General features: G+C 45.6%; 3 protein-coding genes across 9 annotated transcripts in view; 2 read left to right on the forward strand and 1 right to left on the reverse strand.

Annotated features, from left to right (window-relative positions):
• Positions 1-388: 388 nt before the first annotated feature.
• Positions 389-8,034, forward strand: napba (N-ethylmaleimide-sensitive factor attachment protein, beta a). Of its 2 annotated transcripts, XM_076743073.1 has the most exons (10): positions 389-629; positions 3,028-3,107; positions 3,677-3,793; positions 4,778-4,824; positions 4,933-5,010; positions 5,131-5,186; positions 5,787-5,871; positions 6,202-6,306; positions 6,521-6,589; positions 6,999-8,034. In XM_076743073.1, the coding sequence occupies exons 1-10, from the start codon at positions 532-534 to the stop codon at positions 7,149-7,151; spliced, it is 888 nt and encodes a 295-aa protein (XP_076599188.1). In that variant the 5' UTR covers positions 389-531; the 3' UTR covers positions 7,152-8,034. The 2 variants fall into 2 exon arrangements, with proteins under 2 accessions (XP_076599188.1, XP_076599189.1); XM_076743074.1 differs by lacking the exons at positions 389-629; positions 3,028-3,107; positions 4,778-4,824 and having other exon boundaries at positions 3,686-3,793.
• A 937-nt stretch (positions 8,035-8,971) lies between these two features.
• Positions 8,972-15,846, forward strand: cdc5l (CDC5 cell division cycle 5-like (S. pombe)). Its single transcript, XM_076742873.1, has 19 exons — positions 8,972-9,188; positions 9,612-9,715; positions 9,955-10,116; positions 10,231-10,358; positions 10,716-10,815; positions 11,015-11,141; positions 11,233-11,324; positions 11,587-11,731; positions 11,871-12,062; positions 12,620-12,768; positions 12,860-13,031; positions 13,262-13,426; positions 13,616-13,696; positions 13,855-14,106; positions 14,230-14,337; positions 14,456-14,545; positions 14,658-14,789; positions 15,039-15,119; positions 15,458-15,846. Exons 1-19 carry the CDS (start codon positions 9,144-9,146, stop codon positions 15,569-15,571), a joined length of 2,439 nt encoding a protein of 812 aa, XP_076598988.1. The 5' UTR covers positions 8,972-9,143; the 3' UTR covers positions 15,572-15,846.
• Positions 15,847-15,949: 103 nt separating this feature from the next.
• supt3h (SPT3 homolog, SAGA and STAGA complex component) overlaps positions 15,950-17,553 on the reverse strand; it is a 9,655-nt gene continuing 8,051 nt past the window's right edge. Inside the window, exons 8-12 of one of the 6 annotated variants that reach the window (XM_076742877.1) lie at positions 17,520-17,553; positions 17,307-17,411; positions 17,074-17,202; positions 16,531-16,620; positions 15,950-16,064 (exon numbers count right to left, since the gene is read on the reverse strand). The exon at positions 17,520-17,553 is cut by the window's right edge and continues 79 nt beyond it. In XM_076742877.1, coding sequence (XP_076598992.1) covers positions 16,023-16,064; positions 16,531-16,620; positions 17,074-17,202; positions 17,307-17,411; positions 17,520-17,553 — 400 coding nt within the window. In that variant the 3' untranslated portion in view covers positions 15,950-16,022. The other 5 variants (XM_076742879.1, XM_076742880.1, XM_076742876.1 and 2 more) reach the window with 5 other exon arrangements.

The raw sequence follows: 17,553 nt of genomic DNA on the forward strand, positions 1-17,553 counted from the left end.
TGTGTGTGTGTGTGTGTGTGTGTGTGTGTGTGTGTGTGTTTCAGCTTATGAGATTCTACTGCCCCCAAGTGGCGAAATGTCCATGAACGCACCGTGTAAGCATCAAACATGGGAAATAATGAACATATAGCCTACAGTCAGCGTGAAGAGTGGGACTACTTGGAAAAAGGAGAAATTTGATGCTCATTCGTATACAGAAGAAACAGTTCATTTTTTCTGTCATGTGCGCCACAGACAAAATCAAACTCACCTCTGTTGCACTGGAGGTGAATATCTGGCAACCTGGAAGCATAAAAACTGCCCCTGCATGAGCAGAAACCAGCAGGTGAGACTGCTGCCTTTCCCGTTCTTTCCAGCAGATGGCGGCAGAGACTCGAAAGTGACCTTCCTCTCTCGCCGTAGAAGAAGAGCTGCAGCCTCAGCATCAGCACCAGCAGAGACGTCTCCAGCTCGCCTTCTCCTCCGCTCTGCTCTCCTCTCCGTCCGCTGCGGAACATCGGCCTGTTCTCCCCCCATCGGACCCAGCCCGCCATGGACAACTCCGGCAAAGAGAAGGAGGCCATGCAGCTGATGGCTGAAGCCGACAAGAAGGTCAAAGCGTCCGGATCTTTCCTCGGAGGGATGTTCGGGTAAAGGATGCTCTCATTCTCTCCTCTGTCTCTGTTTACCTCCCCGCTCTCCCCCTCCCTCTCTCTCATTTTGGTATGGGGGAGAGATTCCTGCACGCAGGGCCCATCAAAGCCCCTCAAGTGCTTCTGCTTTCCTTGACGGAGAAATATTCTCATAATACTGGTGCAGCAGTGTTCAGATACGAGCCTCAGAGGCCTCATCAGACCCTGCATTGCTTTATTTATTCCCATAATCTGCTCTGTTCATCCAGGAGCTGGTAACTTTCGCTGTGACATTGTGTCCTTAAGACAGATCCGAGGATGATCACAGCGTCTTTTTCCGTCTGCTGTGTCTCAGAAATGTGTGCTGTCATCGCAGATAATGTGGCCTGCGTGTCGTGGCCTGTCACGCACGACAAATGTTAATGTGGCCCAGTGTCGCGCGCGGCTGCTGCAGCCGCTGCGGGTGGAAGTGAGCGGGCTCGTGTGGAGCGTGAGGCCGGGAAGAGATGCAGGGAGGCGGGGAGAGCAGCGCAGAAAGGCCGGTGTGAGGGGGACCAGGCGGAGGGGATGCGGGGGCTGCTTTTTTTTTTTTTTTTTTTTTTTTTTCATCCGTGTGTGTGTGAGAGAGAGAGAGAGAGGATGGGAGTGGGCCTTCATGTGTGGGAGGGGCGGATGTTTACATGTAAAATGGACACACTGGAATATAAATTAGATAGATAGATAGATAGATAGATAGATAGATAGATAGATAGATAGGCAGAAAGGCTCACTGATCAACTGGCTGATTGATCAGTTGACTGACTGACTGAGGCTATTGATAGATTGAGTGCTCACTCTGGATTGGACCCTTTTAAAGAGACACAGTATTGAACTGAAGGAGCTGCAGGTGGAGCCAGAATCTATACTTCAGTGTTATGTTGAGCAGTTTCAACCACAGTACTCCTTCTGTTTTATATATTCACCTTTGAACTGTTGCTTGTAGATAAATGCAGTGAAGCAAAAATAGAGTAGAATAGATAATAGAGTAATAGATGTAACAAACCTGCATGATGCACAAGGTTTAAGGCTCAGATGATGGAAGCAAACATGAAATCTAATTCATAAAAAAGAGGTATAAGAACCATCATAAAATGAGCCATAAGAAAACCATTAAAACCAGTTTAATCTGTTCAGTTTCATCTTGATTGATGCTCGAGGAACCAGTCTGGTCCGAGTTTTTAAACCTAAATAATTCACATAGTTGCTGCATAATGTTGAAATCCTCTCACCACCCTGCTGTCCATCACCTGAACCCCCTTTTTCAAATCTGTCCACATTTTCCATCTTCATGACACAAAATCAATGTCACAGATTGATAACGTGATCAAATCTTCTGTAATCGGGCCTCAGACCTGAGAACTGAAATAGGTCACATCTGTTTTGGCCACATGGGTTCCAGCATGTTTTTTTAATGAGCCCCATTCATTTGACACACATGTAGAGAACATGTGATGTTTATTTTATGAAATCTGTTTAGAGGAAATGTCCTTCTGAAGAGGAGCTTTGGACGGTTTGCAGCATCCGTTTGTAGCAGAATAAACATGATTTGATATCTTCGTTGCATCGTTGCATGTTTTTCTGCAGCTGGTGGATCCTTGAAAGTTTCCACTGTCAGACGCCGACTGTCACTCTTTCCCCTGAAGTAAAAACTTCAGCTTCCCTCAGCCACTTCTGGAAATGCACAGAAAGATATCAACTTTGTGGATGCAGTAACGGCTGGAAATCACATTTAGCAGATGAAATTCTATTAAGGCAAATAAAAATGCATGAATGTTCTGCACTTGCATGCAATAAATCTCAATTTGGGATCTCGGCTGTTTGATTCAGCGTCCCCCGGGTGGGTTCTTCTTCATCAAATAGACGGAGAGCTGCAAAGTCAGAGCTCTGTCCCATGCTGAGTGATGCACAGTAAACTCTGTGCGAGCTACTTCATGCTGCAGCCACAAATCAGATATAAAGCATAAGCTGGATAAGAATAAACATGAGTCAGATACGACACTGGGGTCTGTCTGAGTTGTATTTCTCTTCATGCTGCGCTAAAAAACAACAAATTTATGCCTCATAGGAGGGAAAATACTAGATTTTTGGGAGTTTCAGCTGCAGGGTGAGTTTACCTCAGCTGCCCTCTAACATGACGTCCTTCAGCTGGACAAAACAGCGTGCTACTTAAAAAACAGGCGATGTGACAGTCGCAACATTACAGAGAACGTTTGGAAAATGATCATTTTTAAAGGCATCACACACGTTTGAGCTCAAGAAGTTTAAAAAAAATTAGGAAAAAGGAAATTATTTTAATTTGTTTTTGCTTGTGCTCGTGTGTGTGTGTGTGTGTGTGTGTGTGTGTGTGTGTGTGTGTGTGCGTGCGCGCGCTTTATAGGGGAAACCATAAGGTGGAGGATGCCTGTGAAATGTATGCCAGAGCAGCCAACATGTTTAAGATGGCAAAGAACTGGAGTGGTAGGTGACACACACACACACACACACACACACACACACACACACACACGCTGTATATACGTCACATCTTCATACTGCATAACAAACACACATAAATCTCTGCACAAACAAACAAACTCCCACACTAACACCCACACACAGACATGCATTGATTTCAATGTTTCTTCTCATCCACATTTTAACGGCATGTAAATGATTCACCAGCCTGCGCAGAGTACGACAGCTTCAAACATGCACACACACGCTGGACTCACACATGAAAATTCAGCACAGTGTGAGCAAATAACTGAGACGTTCATGGCTGCGGAAAGCGGCGAGCGCTCTCGATGTGCCAATAATAGCTCCCGCTGAGCAGCATTGAGCCGTTTAGATGTGAGTTCTGAAGGTTCTGCTGCGACGTGTCGACACACTGAATCGTGAACACGGTCACGTCGTCCGGCGAGGGCGCAAGTTAAAAAATGAGGAGTGTTTGGAGTGCGTTTGCATTTGGCTTGTCCCCTTCAAACTGTGACTGTGTGTGTGTGTGTGTGTGTGTGTGTGTGTGTGTGTGTGTGTGTGTGTGTGTCTAGCTGCGGGGAATGCATTCTGTCAGGCTGCTCGGCTCCACATGCAGCTGCAGAACAAACTGGACTCCGCCACCAGCTTTGTCGACGCCGGCAACGCCTACAAGAAGGCCGACCCACAGGGTGAGAGCTGCTGTCTCACACACACACACACACACACACACACACACACACACACACACACAGAGTTAATTAAGGTATCAGGACCTTTGCAGCTCTGTTGTGTCGCAGTTGCTCTGAATTAAGATGTGTGTATCTGATCGTTACATCAGGAGTTGCTGTTTGGCCCAAAGCACACAAACAAGTTAACGCTCAGATTATTGGTCTTATTATAATCTGGATTTGGACATCACTTATCTTATCAGACCAGTCGGACTTAAGCTGCAACCCTGCAAACATCCTTCATGAACAGAGATGACGATGGCAGGTCGAGGTGGTCCGAACAAACATCCGTCAGCCTCCGCTCTCGGTCCCATCCAGTAAGACTGCGGAGATCTTGGCGTCATTTTTAATCAAACTCAGCTCAGACAGACATGTTGAATCAATGGTTCAGTCCAGCTTTCAGAAACATTTGAGGATTAGACCATTTCCATTATCAGTCTCTAAGAATCAGATGATCCACTGCACGTTCAATACTTTCACTTTTCCTACCTCAGGTATATTTTGGTGCTCGTATTTTTCTACTTCAGTCAAATGTTGAATGCAGGACTTTTACCTGCGTACGTCCACACTGTGGTGTTGCTATTTTTACTTGCTTTCTTTAATGAAAAAAAACAGAGTGCTTCTTCCAGCGCCGGTGTTTAACTGCCTCTTCGCCTCCATAGTTATGATGAAAGGGGAAGCCTCTGTTTCACTTGGCAGGGAGAGTCTGGACCCTGAGGTGGTGCTGCTGGAACAGTAAAGTGGGTCCCTGGCTTGCTTTTAGAAGCTGGTATCTGGGTTATGCTGTAACAGCCTTCCTGTGACGAGCTTAATAAAATACTGTCGGTTAGCAGGTTAGGAGTCACAGTGGGAGGAAGCTGAAGGAGTTTAATTTGACTTTGTGGACTCGGAAGCTTCAGCGGACTCGTTTTCTAACGTTCCTCCTTCTTATCTGTCTGCTTCCAGAGGCCATCAACTGTCTAAATCAGGCCATTGACATCTACACTGACATGGTAAGCTCTGCCTCAGCCATTGAACCGCTCCGCCCTGAGACGACTATTCTTATCTTTGAACAATACGCTGTGTGTGTGTGTGTGTGTGTGTGTGTGTGTTGCTTACAGGGCCGGTTCACCATTGCAGCCAAGCATCACATCACTATAGCAGAGATTTATGAGTCTGAGCTGGTTGATATTGAGAAGGTGCGTTGGGGGTGTGGGGGTGTGGGGGTGTGGGGGTGGGGGTGGGGCGTGTAAAATCAGGTCGTTGTCATTGAACGTGAAATCTGATCTGTGCTGACGTCTGTTTTGTTTTTTCGTCAGGCCATCGCCCACTATGAGCAGGCGGCAGACTACTATAAGGGAGAAGAGTCGAACAGGTAAATGTGCTGTTTGAGCTGAACTGACGTACAAAACACACACACACACACACACACACACACACACACACACACACACAGCAATGGATTAATCAGTTCATCTGTTAACAGAATATTTTGATCATCTATTGACAGTCTGGGTGCATTTTTGAGCAAAATTACTGCATCACATTACTATATCACTGCATTACAGTAATGTGAACATATTTGTGTGTCGGACTGTTTGATTCAAGTATCTCAGAAAATAATTGGAAAATTGATTAATGAAAAAAACTCATTAGTTGTAGCTGTTTACTATGTGACAATATATAATCATGCATGTATGTAGTATAAATAGAGTATCTATACTTTTACCGGTGGCAGTGCACTAATATTTTGGACACTAGTGCAGCGAGTCACACTAAGAGGTAATGAGGTGGTCACTCCCACCCCCACCGAGAGATGACAGTGAAGCCTGGAGGCCGAGTCAGACGTCGTCCCTCATCGAAATCAGACGTCTGGAAGATGTTCCTCGTTTTACTTTCAGCCAGTGAGCATTAAGGTGGAAACGCTGATCAATCACATACAGTCAGTTAACTTGGGGGTTTCTTTGTGTTTCAGCTCAGCCAATAAATGTCTTCTGAAGGTGGGACACTACAGCGCTCAGCTGGAGCAGTACCAGAAAGCTATTGAAATCTATGAGCAGGTAACAGCTGAGTGCAGAATGATTACCACACCTGTGTGACGCTGTCCCTTTAATGGATATCAGACTCATGGATAAAATGTAAATCCTACTTGATCACACTGTAATGTAAGGTGTCATGAGGTAGTTTCGTCTATGATATGAATAAACTTTATTTATATCGAACTTTTCTTACTGAACAAGTCAAACGTCACAGTTTAAAGTCCCATTAAATTAGATTAACACTTAAGAACCATTGGATCAAATTCTGCTTTAAAAGTCAGAAATTTGGTGTGTCTCTGCATTTGTGTGTGTGTGTGTGTGTGTGTGTGTGTGTGTGTGTGTGTGTTTTAGGTTGCTATGAGCACCATGGACAATCCTCTGTTGAAGTACAACGCTAAAGAGTATTTCTTCAAGGCTTCGCTGTGTCACTTCATAGTGGACGAGCTGAACGCCAAGGTAACACGCACACACACACACACACACACACACACACGCACACATACCTGAGCTCATACAGAGACAGGCAGACAGCCACCTGCACACATGCATCCTGATACACACACATAAAGGATGCCAAGTGACAGTTTTAAATATCTTAAAGTCCTGTATGGTAGCTAATATTACTACATTTGTGTGTGTGTGTGTGTGTGTGTGTGTGTGTGTGTTTCAGTTGGCCATAGAGAAGTATGAGGAGATGTTTCCAGCCTTCTCAGACTCCAGAGAGCTCAAACTGTTAAAGGTAAATTTCTTTTTTCTTCATCTCTTTCTCGTCATTGCTGACATTTCGTAACGTAATCTGTAACAGGCTCACCTGAGCGAACTCGTCAGTGCGTGAGAAAAGGCTTCTGATTGGCTGAGTGTTCATAAAGAGTTCTCATTAAGAGCAAGAAATGTCTTCTACAAACCTGAGGTGATACAGTTGATCATTTCTTTTAATGAGTCCTCCATGTCATAGCACTGACGTCACCTGGGTAGTATTAGAATATAATTAGAATAATTAGAATCGTATAATAATTATTCATTCTAATTATATAATTATGGTCATATGGCTGAATCCATAAAGGTTGAAAACACTGTGACATCATCATCATCACTGCATGAATAATGTGAAAATAGCCAACAAATGAATTATGATCATGTTGCCACAGAAACTCCTAGAAGCTCACGAGGAGCAGAACAGCGAGGCGTTCACGGAGGCCGTCAAGGAGTTCGACTCGGTGTCTCGCCTGGACCAGTGGTTGACCACCATGCTGCTCCGCATCAAAAAGACCATCCAGGGAGACGCCGGGGACCTGAAATAGACCAACGTAGAGATAGGGGAGAAAGGGAGGGAGACGGGGGGAGAGGGGGTGGTAAAATGAAGAGAAAGGAGAAAGATGGAGAAGAAGGAGATGAGAGAAGAAGAACGATGAGAAGAAAGGGGGGTATGAGGGAGGGTGGGACTGAGGGAGTTTACAGTTGTACATATCAGTCTGCATGTGACCCCAACTAGCTAAGCATCCCCTTAAAACCACCTTTAGACGCCCCTGTGTCCCCGGTCCTGCAGTATTGCTCTCGTAACACTGGACTGAATTGTTCTGAAAGAATGGATTTAAAAGGTGTGTGTGTGCGAGAGAGAGAGAGAGAGAGAGTGTGTGTGTGTGTGTGTGTGTGTGTGTGTGTGTCCACCACAGTACGGTGAATCATAATATCTGACGGGAAAGTGCGCAGATCATAACAGATTTAAGATAATTGAAAAGGAATAATAATGTTATTTATGAGATGATTAATATTTATTGTCAATACTGAAGATATTATTTATTGTTTATTATGGTGCTCAGTGTTACGGTTTGTCTTAATATTTTAGGTATTAGCCCCTCTCCTCTTTTACTCTCCCTCACCTCCTCCCCTCATCTGTTCCCCCTCGTCCTCTCCTCGCCCCGACACCCCGTCCAGTCGGTAATATCACCCATTGTGATTGGTTGGTTCTTTGTGTTCTGGCCAGTGGTTGGCCGGTGCGGCCAGCCTCCAGCGCTCGCTCCCGTCTCTGCCTCGTTCGTGCATGTCTGTTGTCATGTTGATGTAAGTGTTCGCCGTGTTGTGCTAACGTGTGAAGAACATACATGTAGCCTGGTATCATTTGTGTGAAGTCAGTAAATATGTACCTCAGATACCGAGTTGAAATAAAAACATCATCGCTCCAGATATCTGACTGCTGTTTGTAGTGCTTATAGTAATGAGTGGCTGTAAAGACAAAGTCACACTTCGTGAAAAGCAGCGAGCAGCAGGCCTTGGTGTCATGTTGCAGCAGTGAGTGTTCCCAAAGCAGTGCTTGATTTTAATACAAAATAAACATTTAGAGCTTGTTTGACCCCTCACAATGACTTAATCTATGCTCTTTTATATGCAGTTTCAGAGGGGTTATGTCATCTAAATGGCCTCCTCTCGCACCATTAACATTAACACTGAGAAAGTGCAGTCAAAGAGGCTACAAGCAGATGAACTGCGACATCAAATGAAAACCATGTGACTGCTCAGGTGTGAGTTGTATGTGAGTGATGACAGCAGTTCCTAAATACTAGTTTACATATTCTGTGTGTAGGTTTGCAAATGGATGATAGGAACATATGAGCAGTTGTGTCACAAATTCATAAACAACAAATTCATAAAGTGATATGGCAGGTTGTCAATGCTTCTCATGATTACTTGCATATGACGAGTAATTTATTAGCTAATCTATTATTTTTATTTCTTGTAATAATATTATCACGTATATTCAGTGTAACTTAAACTTTGACCCTATTGACCTAAATGTGTCAACACCAAACAAAGATATATCACTGTGTATTTGCATAAAAAGCTTGAAAACAAAGCACAGACTGAGGTTTTAGGTTAGCCTGGAGTTATGTTCCAAAAATGTCCCTGAACCGTCGCCCTCTGTGGTTGTGGCTGGGCCCGGTTAGTTATGGCGATGTTGGGCTAATGGTACGGTTGTGTTTAGTTTAGACGTCGCAAAAATAAAGAGAAAAAGGAAGAACTACGTTTCGGCTCATGTTGTGGTTTGGTGGACACTGGTCGTTGAGGACAGACCCCCTCATGACACCTGTAGAATAATACCCACAATGCCTTTCGGCGGACTCGTTGAATTCTGCGACATAAGCTTCCGGTGTGGCGCACGTTCGTGGCTCCCTCGCATTTCTCTGTATGTTGGATGTTCATTCAGTGTAAACTGTGAGCGCCACTGATCTTCATAACTGGTGGAATATCAGATTTAACAGTTTTACTGAGGGAGGAGAGAGCAACCAGCCGTCAAGATGCCGCGAATTATGATAAAAGGAGGCGTCTGGCGCAACACGGAGGTACGTGTTTACATGGCTAGCTGTGTTAGCATGATGCTAACCCCAATAGTAAATCTATGAGTCTGAGTTAGCATGAAGCTAGCTGTTTGCTAAACGGGATTTTGCCCGTTTAGCGAGTTTACTTTGTTTATGCTGCTGCCAGCTATGTCGAAATTGTTTAGTTATCGTTTGTGTGAAGTTGTGTAAATGGTAACGCGTTCAAATTTATCAGCGAAGATGGCTATGCCGTTAGCAGCCATTACTACAGCCCACCAAACTTTGCAAGTGTTAGCAAGTGAGCTAACGGCAAGAGAGAATAGCAGCGAGAGTATCTGTTTCACCATAGCAGTTATCGATCGTCAGTGTTAACAAACGGTACGTCGGATTGAATCAAAGACGTGGCGGTGTAATACTTATGAATGTGTTTCTGTCCATATTTTCCAGGATGAGATCCTCAAGGCAGCGGTGATGAAATATGGCAAAAACCAGTGGTCCCGTATTGCCTCCCTGCTGCACCGCAAGTCTGCCAAACAGTGTAAAGCCAGATGGTGAGTTCATCAAGACGGGATGCAAATAAGAGTAAATTCACTGCAAACATTTAAAACTGCTAATATCGGAATTTTTTCTCAACCTCTGTGATTGTTCTGGTGTTTCTTGTTTGCATGAGCTCGTGTATAACTGACTTTGTTTTTGTCTTCTCTCTGTGTTTGTTACTGAGGTCTTCATCTTGGTTAGATTACATGTTTAAATTAAGGGCTCTGTCTGTTTGCTTCGTGTCTGTCTGCAGGTACGAGTGGTTGGACCCCAGCATCAAGAAGACGGAATGGTCCAGAGAGGAGGAGGAGAAGCTGCTTCATTTGGCCAAGCTGATGCCCACTCAGTGGAGGACCATTGCTCCTATCATAGGACGCACTGCTGCCCAGTGTCTGGAGCACTATGAATACCTGCTGTAAGATCTCACTTGATTTAAAACACGTCTACACACTCCACTTCAAGTGAGTGAAGATCATCAGAAATGCTGTGGATTCACCGTGTATGTGTGTTTGCATGCATGTGTGTTTAGAGACAAGGCAGCGCAAAGAGACAATGAGGAAGAAGTGGGAGACGATCCGAGGAAGTTAAAACCAGGAGAGATCGACCCTAATCCTGAGACTAAGCCTGCCAGACCCGACCCTGTGGACATGGACGAAGGTACGTCAACACACTGCAGACAGTGATGGAGAGACCGACCTCCACCTGAAACTTTAGGTTGAACTTTATCCAAACAAAGGAGCACAATATATCCTGAATGTTAGAATATCTGCGTACTCATATGCTCTCACAGTCGTCTTTTATATTATTAGTAGTGATTGTTGAAATTCTCAGTTACTCTTAAGAAGAATTTGGTATGCAGTAAATACTGTGATCATCCTCTGGGTGCTTGCATCATTTCAAATAAATCAAATCCAAGTTTTCTTTCGTATCTGTGGCTGCAGGAGACTGCAGACATCATGTGTGTCCTAAAACAATAAATGACTTCTGTCTGTCTGTCTGTCTGTCTGTCTGTAGATGAGTTGGAGATGCTGTCAGAGGCCAGGGCTCGACTGGCCAACACCCAGGGCAAGAAGGCCAAGAGGAAGGCCCGAGAGAAACAGCTGGAGGAAGCCAGGTGAGACACACACACATACACACACACACACACACTACTGGGTTATTATTTATTATTCAAACATTTTCCTCTGAAATTTAATAATAGTTTTTCAGTCCTGATGCTCTCAGTTGTATCTATACTAATTGAAAATCTGTAAAGTTGCTGACGAGCACAGCAGCAGTAGCCATGATTCAGTGTCCGTCCCTTCGTGCTGCAGACGGTTGGCGGCTCTGCAGAAGCGCAGAGAGCTGAGAGCCGCAGGAATCGATGTTCAGAAGAAGAGGAAGAAGAAGAGGGGGGTCGACTACAACGCTGAAATCCCCTTCGAAAAGAAACCTGCACCGGTAAATCAGCAGATTCCCTTCGACCGAACAGAACCCGACGTCATCGTGCTTCAACTGAATTTATTAACTGTTGGATTTTGTTGACTTTAAGGGTTTTTATGACACCAGCATGGAGCAGTACGTCCCTCTGGAGCCGAACTTCAAACGACTCAGACAGCAGCACCTGGACGGAGAACTGCGCAGGTCAGTAACATCACACACGGTGCTCTCTGCACACACACACACGCACACACACACACACACACACAGAAGTACAGTGAATACACAGCAGAGATGGATGCTTTAAATAAGAGCATGTCAGCACTGATCAGTTTCATATACACAAAGCGTTAAAGTGTAAACAAACGATGGGTGTGATTGATTGTACGTTATGAGGACACACAAACAGTAGACACACACACACACACACTGAACTTGTGCTAAACTGTTTTTGGTTTGTGGGTAGTGAGCAAGAGGAGAAGGAGAGGAAGAAAGACAAACAGAAGATCAAGAAGAAGAAGGAGAGTGATCTCCCATCTGCCATCCTGCAGACCAGCGGAGTCGCCGAGTTCACCAAGAAACGCTCCAAACTGGTCTTACCTGCACCACAGGTAACCACACCTGGACTGCTTCAGCTGTAATGTGCCGTAAATCTGTCAGACTGACCGATATGCTTGATTTATGTTAAGCACACTGAGTATTTGATATTTCACCAGAATTTATCTCCATGTCATTCAACGTTCTTCGTAGATCAGTGATGCTGAGCTGGAGGAAGTCGTCAAATTGGGCGTCGCCAGCGAGGTCGCCCGCCAGGCTGCGGAGGAGAGCGAAAGCGGCAACTCAGCATCCTCGGCCCTCTTGTCAGAGTACAGCGTCACCAACACCATGACAACGGGGCTGCGTACCCCACGCACCCCCACCGTCCAGGACAGGATACTGCAGGTAGCCAACACACTAAAGTCTGCAGATACTCTGCTGAAGGTGTTTCCAGGCGGGAAACTGCTCCTTCAAAGGATATTTCACCTGTATTTTAATCAATGTGTGACTGCATCAGTGATGGTTTCTGTGATGTCTGTAATGAAACCTGTTGTTGATCAGTAAGCTCTCAATGAAACGTTAGAATTTGAGCTCATACAGGCTCATCACAGACCTGCAGGATCACTAGAGATGTTGTCTCTGTTATGCAAAAACAAAATGTAATTTAGCTTAAATGTGTCACAGCTGATGATGTCAATATTCAGAGATCATTGCTAAAAACTGGTGCGTTTATGTGCAACTTTTCCTCTTTTTTAAGGATATTTTGACTAATCTTTGCATTTTTTTCTTTGTTTCATTTCTTTCTGAATCAGTTTATAACAGACAAATGTCTGAAATAAGCCTGATTTACTGATATCACCGTGATCAGATATCACTCATGGCACAGCTCACACACTCGTCTTTGAATATCAGGAAACGCTCTGTGGTGAATATTTACGCCCTGTGTCTGTCTGGATTTCCAGGAAGCCCAGAACCTGATGGCTCTGACCAACATCGACACCCCTCTGAAGGGAGGCCTCAACACTCCGCTTCATGAGAGCGACTTCAGCGGAGTGACTCCTCAGCGTCAGCAGATCCAGACACCCAACACTGTTCTCAGCACGCCGTTCAGGTAGCGACGCCGCCACAGCTGTGCTGATATGACACTGCCAAACCAGCTGTGCTGTTCATGCTAACGTTCACCGTCATGTCGCATCTAACAGAACCCCTGGACCAGGTCAGGGGCAGGAGGGCATGACCCCTCAAGCTGGGGGAGGGATGACCCCACGTGGGCCTGTGACCCCGGGTTTGACCCCCGGCCGCACGCCGCTGAGGGACAAACTGAATATTAACAGTGAGGAACAACTGGCTGACCCTGCGTACGCTAAACACCTGGTAAATAAATACACTCTCTGTACACACGTAACGCTTCAATACACAACTCACTGTTGAATGTGTGGAATTAAACATTCACGCAAGTTTCCTGATGAGAAACGGTGTTTTGTGTTTAGTAAATACAAAACAGGTAAAATAAAATTTAAACAAAAGTGACGCAAAGAAGGTTTTCTAATAGTAAGTAAAATGAGAATGTGAATGAAGTGCTGTCTCTCTCCGCTCACACACAGCAAAGGGAAAGCCTGCAGCAGCTGAGGCAGGGCCTGATGTCACTTCCTGTTCCCAAGAACGACTTTGAGATCGTTCTTCCGGAAAACGCAGAGAAGGAGCTCGAAGAGACGGAGACCGAGACAGGATTCATAGAGGACTCTGCAGACGTGGAGGCACGCAAGCAGGTACACACGCTGCACACACACGCACACACACACGTTACCACTGGAGCTTCACTCAAGGGAGCACATGATTTTTTTTGAGTGCATCTATATAACATAAACTATAAATATAAACCCCTGTGTGTATAAGGCATATGAAAAAATGTTTAATCTGTGTGTGTGTGTGTGTGTGTGTGTGTGTGTGTGCGTCAGGCTCAGCGGGAGGCGGAAAGAGAGAAGGAGCTGAAGCTGCGACACACTGCCGTTCAGAGGAATCTGCCGAGACCCAGCGAGGTAACAAACACACTCACTAACAAACACACTTCCTTCACTTCCTGCTGGATGACGGTGTGAAAACCGCCGACCCTCAGACAGAAATCCAGCAGGACGGTGTGTGCTTCAGCGCGCTCATGTTGTTTTTCTGATGAAAAAACAACCGTCTGTCTCTGCAGGTGAACGAGTCCGTCCTCCGTCCCACGTCCATGGAGCCGCTGATGGACCTCCAGCTGGCCGAGGAGCTGATCAAACAGGAAATGATCACCATGCTGCACCAGGACTGCCTGCACCACCCGTCAGCCAACTCAGCCAGTCAGCTGCAGCGCGGCAAAAGCAGAGGCCCCGCCTCTACGTCCAACAACGCGTCACACATAGCGTACCTGGAAACGCACCCCTACAAACCAGTCAGCCCGGAGGACATGGAGCAGGTAACGCACACATCAGTGGCTCTGTTAACATTGATTTACCGCCAACACTGTCAAAACTGGACGTCTAGCTGCAGTGTAACCTGCAGACATGAGTGATTCTTTATGATGTGTGTTCATAAACAGGCAAAGATGATGCTGGCAGCAGAAATGGAGGTGGTGAAGGCAGGAATGGGCCACGGTGATCTCAGCATGGAGGCCTACAGCCAGGTGTGGGAGGAATGCTACGGACAGGTAAGTGAGAGAGAATCATCCGGCCCCAAAGACAGACGACCTTTATCGACCTTAACGCTCACATGAAATCAGCGTTTAGTCAGTCAGTGTTTGTTCTTCTGCTTCTTTCCCTCTGCAGGTTTTATATCTACCGGCTCAGAACAGGTACACCAGAGCTAACCTGGCATCAAAGAAAGACCGAATCGAAAGCCTGGAGAAAAAACTCGATGTGAGAAAACACAGACACACAGAAAACTAAAAGAACTTGACCCTGAATGCATCACTTTCCAGTTTTGAAACGGCTACATCTTTATGAAACACTGCCGTCCGTCTCCCTCCAGGTGAACCGTGGCCACATGACAGCAGAGGCCCGCAAAGCAGCCAAACTGGAGAAGAAGCTCAAAATCCTGCTGGGAGGCTTCCAGTCCAGAGCACTGGGGCTCCTGAAGCAGCACAATGAACTCTGGGAACAGGTACTGAACGTCTGCCGGGGTCAGCCTGGGCTTGTTTTCTCTTCTCCAGACATTCATGGCTTGTTTGTCATTTTACAGCTTATCAGTGAAGAATTAGCTAAAAAATCAATCTGTGAAATATTAACCAGCTACTTTGTAGTCGGTTTCCCTGCAGGCTGTAGTTTATAGTCGTGTATAAAGCCGTGTGATTTTTGGAAATTGTATGTTGTATTATTGTAATAATGGTGTTATACTCATGGTGGCCACCAGGTGGAGCAGGCAGCCACAGAGCTACAGACCTTCAGTCAGCTGAAGAAGCAAGAAGACACTGCGATTCCCAGGAGACAAGAGGTGAGAAGCTTCATGGCACTCGGCTCTGATCAGTCAATCGATTTGTCAGTGTTGATAACTGATTAATTAATTAGGTCTTTGATGGAAAAGCGAAACATGTAGAATTGTGGGTTCTCAAATGTGAAAAATAACTGTTTTAAATTGAATCTCTCTGGGTCTGCTGGTCAGACATTTTTAAGATTTCACACCTCTTTCAAACTGTGGAAGCTCTGACCTCACACACAGTTTATGACCTTCTGTTGCATCAGCCAATCAGACGTCTTTACCTCTCAGAAAATGAAAGCTAATTGTCAGATCTCTGGGTTTCATTGTTTATCGTGTGTTTGTGTCTGTTGTAGGCTCTGCGGGAGGACGTGGAGAGGCAGATGGAGAGAGAGCGAGAGCTTCAGCAGAGATATGGAGAGCTGCTGATGGAGAGGGAGGCGATACTCAACAGTGCTCAGAAGTACTGAGCCACACACACACATTCATGCTACACACACTCAAACACTCATGGAGGTGCTGATGTGAAGCTAAGAGCTGCTGAGAGAAAATGTTCTCTCGCTCTTCAGTCCTCCGATTTGTGGTATTGAACCCTTCTGTCATTTTTCAACATTCGCAGTAATTCCAGAGATAAGTCCCGCCTCCATGTGCTCATGTTGCTGTGATGTCACAAGCTGAGTTTTGAGCATGCTCAGTAGTCCCTTGTGTTTCTGTATTAGTGACCAATAAAGTTTCTTTTCAACAATGACAACGTGGGGTTAAGTGATTTTACTTGAGTCCAAACCATCAGATGTAACTAACAAACAGGAATCTGGCATATTTTAACAACTCAGGACAGAAACACAAAGTCGAGCTGAAAGAAAAGTCTTTATTACAACAGTAGAACAAAACAATTATTCATGCAGGTAAGAATGAAAGTCTTCAGCAGGTGAGGAAGGCCATCCCACTCCTCCAGTAAGCACTCTGAGAGACAAAGAGGTTTATTTTAAAGTACAGTGTCTTACTGTCCACTCCCACTGAATCAGGTGTTCTTAAAGGAGACATTTTGAATCACAATACTAACACGAAAAGACTCTCATTCATCCAGGTCAGGGTTCTTCCAAGTGCTTCCAAAGGCAGGTGGACTTGCTTGTGGTTCTAGAAGACGTTCCACCTCTCGTCCAAAAGGCTTCTTCAGTTCTGACTGACTGACGGTGACTCTGCCCAGCGTCATGTGAGTGGTTAGGGTGGCTGGGCGGAGCTATGATTCTGCAAGAGGACAAATGCCTGGGACTCACCGTCAGTCAGTCAGAACTGAAGAAGCCTTTTGGACGAGAGGCGGAACGTCTTCTAGAACCACAAGCAAGTCCAGCTGCCTTTGGAAGCACTTAGAAGAACCCTGACCTGGATGAATGAGAGTCCTGCTGTGTGTGTGTGTGTGTGTCCATACTGTGTGTCTGTAGTTGTATCTCCTGATGGCCTCTCTGATGTGACAGGGCTGGATTGCTCCACTGGGAGGTTCCACTGCAGCCGCACAGCTCTGAAACAGATCACAGACGTCGTCGTTTGTTTGTTGTTTCTGTGGGTGTGTTGTTGTTGTTGTTGTTGCTGCTCACTATTACAATCACAACCATTGACTGTTCATGACGATGGATGGCAGATTCTTTGTTTTGTTGGCAGGTGAAGGCATGTCCCACCCTACTCCGCCTTTGATTGGTTTACCCTGACCAGTAATCACTCCTCATGCCTAAACCTTACCAACCCAAACAACGAGGCAACAAGAGCCAATCAGAGGCAGAATAGGGCGGGTCATGCCTTCACCTACCTTGATAAGTTACATCTTCTCTCGACGTTCCTACTCTTTCTCTTCTGGGTCGGCGTCATGTCGTCCATCTTTACATCCAATCAGTGATCAACCTTTTTATCACGTGACACCAATCAAACATGAAAGCGTCTGCTCCACAGGTAAGAAGGTTGCAGACTTAATACACACCTTTTTGCGTTTCCTCTGTCTCGCCCGGCCGTCCAGACTGCCGTTACCCTGTAGGAGGGGCTTTGAGGAGTGGGAGGAGCCTGGGGTGGAAGGGGGAGTGGCTTCAGGTGAGTCTGGATCCTTCTTTACCTGGAGAGAAAGACGGACTCTGATTTGAGTCATGACCACAGTACCGTTCTTCATCCTGACTGAAAACAACTGGATGTGTGTAAATTAAGTGTGTGTGTGTGTACCTCAGTGTGTGTGTTGTAGTGGATGTAGCTGGCAGAGATCACATGACTGATGGGATTGGTCTTCGCAGCCATTTCCTGCTTTATCAACAGAGACAAATCCACAATCTGCAGAAGAACAAAGGAAAGAAACAAGAAGGTGTTTTAAATCACACACACCCAAAGAAGATCAAGACATTAACAGGACATGTGTGACATCATGACTCAACACGTTACCTGGGCAACAGTCTCATAGGCCAGGTACGACAGG

Source organism: Chaetodon auriga, chromosome 11, assembly GCF_051107435.1.
Source record: "Chaetodon auriga isolate fChaAug3 chromosome 11, fChaAug3.hap1, whole genome shotgun sequence".
NCBI classification, from domain to species: domain Eukaryota; kingdom Metazoa; phylum Chordata; class Actinopteri; order Chaetodontiformes; family Chaetodontidae; genus Chaetodon; species Chaetodon auriga.